This window comes from Curcuma longa, unplaced genomic scaffold, assembly GCF_044706935.1.
Source record: "Curcuma longa cultivar G26 ecotype Majalengka, Jawa Barat unplaced genomic scaffold, ITB_CL_G26_1.1 utg18532_np1212_1030455_RagTag, whole genome shotgun sequence".
NCBI lineage: Eukaryota > Viridiplantae > Streptophyta > Magnoliopsida > Zingiberales > Zingiberaceae > Curcuma > Curcuma longa.
In genome coordinates this window covers 344,153-353,117 of record NW_027435598.1, presented here as the reverse complement: position 1 = coordinate 353,117, position 8,965 = coordinate 344,153, and the positions used below count along the sequence as shown (strand labels likewise).

The window sequence follows — 8,965 nt, the reverse complement described above, 5'->3', positions numbered from 1 at the left end:
AATTAAATTATATTTAAAATTATCTCAAAAATTATATATCATTAAAATTATTTAAACTTATCAAAATTATATTCAAAATCATCTAAAAATTATATAATAGCTATAAATGGCTACAACACTACTAGCAGTCATTGATTATTTTTATAATATTTTTAATTTATTTTAAAATGATGCTAGTTAAATTTAAATAATATTACTAAATTGATAAATATTTTTTATATAAAAACACTTTATGTATAATATTTTTGATCAAACTAAATTTAAAAAATAATTTATTTATACACAATAATTACAGTGTAGCTAATTATTATAATAATAATGCTCTTTTGGTAATTTAAACATATTTTGTAAGCATGTAGATAATAACGAAATTTAGTGGGGCAAAATGAGAAAATTTACAAATACTCAAGTGAGGTGTTTTTTTCGTAGGGAATACGTGGAATTATTCACCGTGCGGTGGCAGTCTCCCTGCCGTCGTCCAACTTGACTGCGCTGTTGCTTTTTTTTGTTGTGGCTCTGCTGCGACTTCGACTTGCTTAGTTGGTGTTGGTGGTGTGCACACAACGACGCCTCGGTTACTCCCGAGGAAGACGAAGAAGAAGACACAGACAGTGACAGCGAGAAAGGCACGAGGAAGAGGAAGAGGAAGAGGAATCGGTAGAGGAGGGACTACGGGAAAGGGAAAGTGATCGTCGAATCTCCTCTTCCCAGCCATCGATCGCGAAGGATCTCACAGATCGTCTTCCTCAAGGACGAGGAGGAAGAGGAGGAGGAGATTCCGATCTGAATCGCCGGATCCCTGGCGGATGATCCATGGTAGTAAATCACCCTCGATTCTCCTTGCGTTATTAGATCATCAATCGTAACTGTCCTGCTTCTCTTCGATGTCTTCGTTTTCTTTACCTAATTTTGGACGAGAGTAAGGAGGATGCAAGACCTTTCAGGCTGCAGTTTCCTGTGTACTCCTTCCGCAAATTTAGGGCCTCCGAGATTCCAGAATTTCTGCCCGTATCGAGTTTATCAGAGATTCATCTGCCTATAAGCGGATTGGACTCTTTTTCATGTCAAATTAGAAGTAGTATATCTTTTGGTCGTGGACTAGAGTAGTGTCGTTTTAGACATCCGTTAATGATGCCTAAATCTACGATTTTCTATTATGGGGAGCTGTCTCTTCTCATTTTTGCGGTAATTGAGTCAATTTGTAACTGCCAGGGACGGTTTGACGGCGGTTTGTGGATTGAAATTGTCATGGTCTTTTCTAGTAAATACTCATTTAGAGAAACACGATAAGAGAAAGCTATATGAGGGGGTGGGTTCGCCATATAAGAGATTCTGAGACTTGGCCAATCTTTCTGGATCATGTTCATGATCCTCAAATTCGATTTTTTCCCCTTTTCCCCCAGTTTTATGGGCTATTGGCCTTCAATATATTTCCAACTAGAAATTTCCTTTTGTTTTGGAAGTAACATGACTAATATGTATGGCCTCCGGGATTCTAGAGCTTCTGTTAATGCCAGTTTAGACGAGAGACTCTACCAATGCATGGATTGGACTACTTTGATGTGTAACATTCACTTTTTGTTTAGAACAATAAGGTTCATGATAGTGTAAAAAGAATAGCTATGTCTACCATTCATATGCTGCGGTGCTATTTTTTTTCTTATCCCATGGAAGTAATTACTTAGTGAATTGAAGCTTACAAAATAACTCTATTGGGGTCTCACGAACTAAAAATGCATTGGTCTTTTCTATTTGCCTTTGTTGTGCAAAAAAGAACAAAAAAACAATACACCGAAGGGTTTTACCAGATAAGAGATTCAAAGACTTGGCCTTTTTTTTTGGTTAATGTTAAATTGTCCTCAAATGTGATTTTTTAGTTTTCTTATTGGTGTTTTTAATATCCTAAAAAAATGAGAATAATTTATAAATGTATGTATGCAGGGAGTCTAGGGACAAATAGACATGTGAACACTGAGATTGATTAATCACCTTTGATAATTTCTTATTACCTCCTTTATTGTCTTAACTGTAAAATGAAAGGTGGGCTGGTAAGAATTTTCTATTTGTCTTATGATTATTCTCGAATTGAATTTTTTTTTAAGGATATTGAAACTTGTATTTCTAGAAAAAACACGCGTGAAGTTTCTCTTTATATTGGTTATGATAATGGAGGGTTTTACTTAACAAGACTAGTGCTGTTTTCTCTTTCTTGCTTCTATTTCTTAACATTTTTTTGGAATCCCAAGTTCCAGTGGACTTTAATGTGGCATCATCTGCAATTTAATATTGCACCTTCCACTTTTTTGGGTCATCCTGAATCATCTTATTACCAACCATAGGCGTTCGTAATTGACCCAGTAAACTCCTAGCACTTTCCAAAATGCTTTAAGTCGCCTACTATACAAGGGTAATGAAGGAATACTGCTGAAACACCTACACAGTTTGGATTGTGTTTTCAGCAATGTGGGAAAAAGGACAAACCCACTTTTGTCCATTCCATTCGGTTATTAAATTGCTACCACGACTTCATAGCTTAGGCATGCTGGTCTAAATGAATTGAAATAGAGCAAACAACCTATCTAAATAATCATACAAATTGACATTTTTGAATAAGATCCACTATAACTTCTTTCTGCTAAAGATTGCACCATTTCGAAATCTTCAAGCTATCTAAGTCCACATCGTAGTTGTGCATAGATATCCTTGCATGCAAGTCCTATCTGTGCAGATGGGAGTATGTATAGGAAGGTTTAAATTTGGTCCAGCAGTGCAACCCATAAATTGTCAAATTCACCAAGTTTAATTATGAAATCGTTCATGAGTGAAGCCATATAGGCACCTGATGTGTTCAGATGCGATGTAATCTTCTTCTGATTGTATGTTACATGACCAAGAGTGTTATGTTACATGACCAAGAGTGTCTTGCCGTATATTGTGGAATGACTGTAGCCAAGGGAGTCCCTAGGTTTGATGATATTAATAGATCCAATTTGGCTTATTATATCAGGATGGTAAATGCATTTATCAAAGTTGGATAAATCAGAACGAATTTGGTTACTTCTATGTGAAATAATTGCTCATAAAGTACTTTAAAACTTAAAGGGTAGTTCTACAAAATGAAAATTAGACCTATTATGTTATATGAAATTAAATGTTGGGCTATGATTCGAGCACATGAGCAGAAGATAAGAGTCGTAGAAATGTGGATGTTAAAGTGGATGTGCAAACATATGAGGATGGACAGAATAAGAAATTAGAACATTAGAAAGAAAGTCAGGGTTGTACCTATTGAGAGAAAACTCAGAGAGACGTTTAAAATGATATGGACATGTACTTAGACGACCAATAAATGCTCTAGATAGGCGATGTGAAATTATGACAAATACACATATTAAATGAGGAAATGGAAGATCAAAGAAGACTTGGTTAGAAATGATAAGATAAGATAAAATTTATTTAAATATAGATGATGATATAGTAGGGAATAGAGCCGAATGATGTAGAATCTAGTGATTTAAAGCTAGGTTGTTGTTGTTTGTGAATGATTATTGTATATCTGGATCTTTTGACCTCAAAATCCATTTTGCACTGATTGGCCTCAGCCAATTAGTCTCTAAAGTAAATGTCTCTAAAATGTGAAGACACAACGAATTCAGGAGCAATGCTATTTGGCATTTTTGCATGTAATTTTATTGGGAATTCCTATCATATGATACTATTTTGTATATGGTGTCATGCCACCCTGGGCATGGCCTATTAGTAGGTGGGTCCTTGCTGGGCCTTGTGACATGGGCCATACCCATTAAGAGAAGAAGGGTAAAAAATTATACCTCTACCACTAAAACAGAGAAAATATTAAAATCAGGGATAATATCAAAATGTTCAATTTGGCCATAACATAATATATCCTTATAACTCAACAAGTTAAACAAACCTTAACATGTTATTACAAACACCCTCCAACCCGTCCCTTATATAAATCATGTAATTTATTTCCTTTTAAAACTCATGTGAATTCCCTTTTAGAAATCATATAATTTTTAATTCATTTGACATGATGATCTAATGTCTCCATTTTTTAAAATATTAGTATTTTCTTTTTTTTTATCTTTCAATTTTTATTATTTAATCAAATGCTCTGCATGTCGACCTAAACACAACCCATGCCTGACAATGCACAGGCCAATTTCTTGGCCCCTTGAGGTTCAATTGTTGTGGGTAGTGCCTTACATGATGGTCCACTCAGAGTGATGCTAGGCAGGGCAAAGGAGGGGCCAAGGTAGGTTGAACCAAAATCATGCCATACTTGACCTAGGCATTGTAGCATGCTAATTGAAGCTCCTATGGTACCTTAACTGGAGCAATCATCATATATGCTGCACAAGATTGATGTAATGCCAAGTAAAATGGCAAGATAATAGGACTTAAAATAGAATAGGAAATAAATTGAGTTTCTTTCTTTTGCTTTTATATCTCCAATTTTGCCCTTCCCGCAGTCTCTGATTCCATCAGTAGCTTTGCTTTGCCTTCTTCTCATAAGTTATCCAAGTTTTTAATTCAAGCGAGCTATTGACTTGTACTTCTATTTTTTCACCTAGCCACCCTATTCTGGATTCATTATCTGCTAACTTGGATATTTTCCAACGTCCAGCTTTACTCTCTTTGCATTCAATTTATGCTTATGTGGTCTAGTTTGCTCCTACTCATTTCCAAAGATATTGTTTTGTTTCCTTCAAAAGAATACATTAAGTTCCTGTCACATTGGCTTTTGCTGGGGGCCCTCTTCTAGTATAAGCTACTAAAGTTGTTAGTGATGCTGCATGTATAATTTCTTGGATAAAGAAAAATCCTTATGCTGCATGTATAATTTGCTTATTGTGAGATTCAAAACTGCAAATCCTGCACATGTGCACACAGTCCTTCTGAATAAGCAGTCATTAGCTCTGAAGTGATTCCTAGACCATCTTAAGTATTGATTGACTAAAATGGTCTACAGTTTAAAGTCAGAAAAATTTGGTATGGTCTGATATATATAAACTTGAACTATTGATTCTGCCTGTTTGGATATCTGGTGGCAGGTTGCTTCCATTCTTTGTGCAATTAAGGATTTACTTATGTATGTCTTCCTCCATTCTCTTACCAGGCAAGTCTAGATAACATTATTGTGGGCTCTCATGTCTGGGTTGAAGATACTGTTCTTGCTTGGATTGATGGGGAGGTTTTTAAGGTTGATGGCAATGAGATCCATGTGCATACAACCAATGGGAAAACAGTAAGTGTGCAAAGTACTACCTTTTTTATTTTATCACTGTATCAAACTTCTGAGAAATTTATTGTGCCGATTGAGATGTGCACTTCAACTAGATTTGAGTGCTTGCTGAATGCCCGCTTATTATCCATGTCACTTCCTCTTGCAATTCCATTATCTGGTGAATAGGATGTCATATTTGTGTGATATTCTCTCTTTCTTTATCATGCATTTTCATTTTTCTGTATTATTTATTTATTCTATTCATTTTTTGTCTGTGATCCTCTCTTATCCAAAGTAAAGATATATATTTTCCCGTTCTATGTTTTTTTCCATGTCACTTTATTTCTAGGGCCACTATATACATTTACATGATTTCTTAGGAGGTTGTTAGTCTTCTTTAATGCTGAATTCAACATTGCCTTCTTGTCATTCAAATTTGGGTTTTAAATCATTAACAATGGTTAGAGTTTCTATGTTGGCCTAGGTTACTTGACAGTTGTCTGGATCTCAAAAGGCAAAATTTGTTACTTGGGTTGGCTATGAATATGGATTGGAATAGGTCGGTCTTGTACCAAGGCTAAAGTTTCACAGGAAAACAGATGATATATATTAAGTTGATTCAACTTTAAGATTAGGATTCAACATAATATTGAATCACAATTAGGCCAACTAGGTTGAGTAAAAATTAGAGATTTTGGAACAGACTCTTTAGCAGTATCAGTTTACAATTTTCAAGCATATTTGGATGCTTGGATGGTCTGAGATAGATATAATATGATACCCACAGCTTAAGGAAAATCTTGGATATATAATCTTGTAAATTCTATGTTTGGTTGCCTTTGCTATGCATCTTATCTAATCTAGTTGTCTTGTTACCTGATATTTTCTACTGAAAATACTTTTGGGCCACGTGTTCCGAATGTAGGTTGTGGCAAACATATCAAAAGTGTTTCCCAAGGATACAGAAGCACCACCTGGTGGTGTGGATGATATGACAAAATTGTCATACTTGCATGAGCCTGGAGTGTTGCAAAACCTTGCCGCACGTTATGAACTTAATGAAATATATGTGAGTCTTTTTATATTTTGCATTTTCTTATTGGTTATTTAGTCTTGAAAAGGTTTCTATGTAGAATAAGTGACTGAGATAGTTTTTGATTTTTTGCTAGACATACACTGGTAATATTCTGATCGCTGTCAACCCATTTCAAAGGTTACCTCATCTTTATGATACCCACATGATGGAGCAATACAAAGGGGCTGCATTTGGGGAACTAAGCCCTCATGTCTTTGCAGTTGCTGATGTTGCCTACAGGTGATATTACTCATATTCACATCATTATCATCACCGTAACATCATCATCAAGCTATGTTAGTCCCCTATCTAGGATCAGCTAATTTTATCCTACATTGAACTTGTTGTATCAGTAGTAATATTGAGATCACTTAAAGCACTTTTAATTATGTTAGCTAAAATTTGCTTTCCTCTCTACTCTCACACCTTTAACTCGATTGATTCAACATGTCAAACTCTCAAATTTAATAGTTGGTTTTGAACATTTGCATCTCATTTTAACATATTTTCTCTCATTGTTTCATCTAAGAAGTTATGCTTGGTTGCTCCATGCTAATAGTATCTTTTTGATTTTATATTTTCTAGTAACACTACCAATCCTTCTTAATATATTTTTATTTTTGCTGTATTATCCTTTCATATGTGTTAGATTTTTAATTACTCAATATATATATATATATATATATATATATATATATATATATATAACACAAGATACTAAAATTTCCTCTTCATTTCAATCACCCAAATTTTATATTCACAACATATAATAATGACATACCATAATTTTAAATGGTTTTTGTTCTCGGATAAGGAAACAGGGCCATGGTTAATGAAGGGAAAAACAACTCTATCTTGGTCAGTGGAGAAAGTGGTGCTGGTAAAACTGAAACAACCAAGATGCTTATGAGATATCTTGCATACTTAGGTGGACGATCTGGAATAGAAGGAAGAACTGTTGAGCAGCAAGTTTTAGAGGTATCATGTGATAGACATATTCGATTGATTCTATTTAATAATATTTAGTCCTTATAATTGTTACAAAGAATGTTAATATATGGATTTTGGATTAATACCTCATGTTTTCTTCAGTCCAATCCAGTTCTTGAAGCTTTTGGAAATGCTAAAACTGTTCGAAACAATAATTCAAGGTAACTTTTACTTATTTCTGCCTCCTTTTGCATTTTCCACCCATTGTAGGCATTAACAGTGTGAATGCTAAATTGATAATGAATTTGATGTTTCTATTCAAAATTGTAAGTGTATTCTTCTTACTTGTGAAAGATATTTTTTATATATGTTGTGTTCAGCCATCTAATTTCTTTCCTGATCTTTGTCTTAGTCGATTTGGTAAGTTTGTTGAGATTCAATTTGACAAAAGTGGAAGGATATCTGGTGCTGCTGTTAGAACATACTTGCTTGAAAGATCACGTGTTTGTCAAATTAATGATCCTGAGAGAAACTACCATTGCTTTTACCTTCTCTGTGCTGCACCACAAGAGGTATGCACACATAACCTACATAATAACTTATTTCCAGGATACAGTGGACGCATGAATATAATGCTTATGCAAGAACTTGGGAATCCACAATCATTTCATTACTTGAACCAATCCAAATGCTTTAAGTTAGATGGGGTTGACTGAAACCAACCTGGATACTGGTTTCAGTATACTAAAATTAAATGTTGGGTCCTGAACTGTGTTGTTTGATTATAATGTTTAATTTCAGGAGGCAATATTCAAGGTCGTAGCTGCTATACTTCATATTGGTAACATTGATTTTGCAAAAGGGCCAGAGATAGATTCATCTGTTATCAAGGATGAGAAGTCAAGATTCCATCTTAACACAGCAGCTGAAGCTTCCTATGTATGCCTAAGTTGATTTTTTATTGCTTCACAAAAGAGAGCAGATTCCTAATTTTCTGCTACCGGAATTCTTTGATCACCAAGATGACATGAATACTGCTTATGACAGGTGCGATGCCAAGGGTTTGGAAGATGCATTAATAAAACGTGTCATGGTAACCCCTGAAGAGGTTATCACAAGAACACTTGATCCTGCTTCTGCAATTGTCAGCAGGGATGGTTTAGCAAAGACTCTGTATTCCCGTTTGTTTGATTGGTAATAGATGCTAATGTTCTATTGTGGAAATTCTGGTTTTGAGCTTACCAGTACAACTAATAATTTGGATTTGTTGTATTATATACAGGCTTGTGGACAAAATTAATGTGTCAATTGGTCAGGACCCAAATTCAAAATCCCTAATTGGAGTTCTTGATATATATGGTTTTGAAAGTTTCAAATCAAATAGGTAATCCATGACTCCAGTAACACACTAGAACATTTTCTGCAGGAATTATTGATTGTTAAACTCGATACTTTCTAAGTCTAATAATGTATTGTGTGTGAAAAAGTTTTGAGCAGCTCTGTATCAATTATACAAATGAAAAGCTCCAACAGCATTTTAACCAGGTTTAGCCAAATTTTTTAATTTTAATTTGGAAGATTTCAGTAGTTCAAGTTTAACACAGGATTTGATGCAGCATGTCTTCAAGATGGAGCAAGAGGAGTATACCAAGGAGGAGATTAACTGGAGCTACATAAGTTGTCGATAATCAGGATGTTCTGGATTTGAT

The 8,965-nt window shown here is 34.7% G+C and overlaps 2 protein-coding genes across 2 annotated transcripts; both read left to right on the top strand.

Annotated features, from left to right (window-relative positions):
- The first annotated feature begins 636 nt into the window (after positions 1–636).
- Positions 637–8,210, top strand: LOC141819707 (myosin-17-like). The gene is made up of 8 exons (XM_074706960.1): positions 637–816; positions 5,144–5,272; positions 6,177–6,320; positions 6,421–6,566; positions 7,148–7,304; positions 7,419–7,477; positions 7,669–7,828; positions 8,058–8,210. The coding sequence occupies exons 1-8, from the start codon at positions 814–816 to the stop codon at positions 8,208–8,210; spliced, it is 951 nt and encodes a 316-aa protein (XP_074563061.1). The 5' UTR covers positions 637–813.
- Positions 8,211–8,283: 73 nt separating this feature from the next.
- On the top strand, positions 8,284–8,944 carry LOC141819706 (myosin-17-like). Its single transcript, XM_074706959.1, has 4 exons — positions 8,284–8,450; positions 8,539–8,640; positions 8,744–8,801; positions 8,873–8,944. Exons 1-4 carry the CDS (start codon positions 8,284–8,286, stop codon positions 8,942–8,944), a joined length of 399 nt encoding a protein of 132 aa, XP_074563060.1.
- Positions 8,945–8,965: the final 21 nt, after the last annotated feature.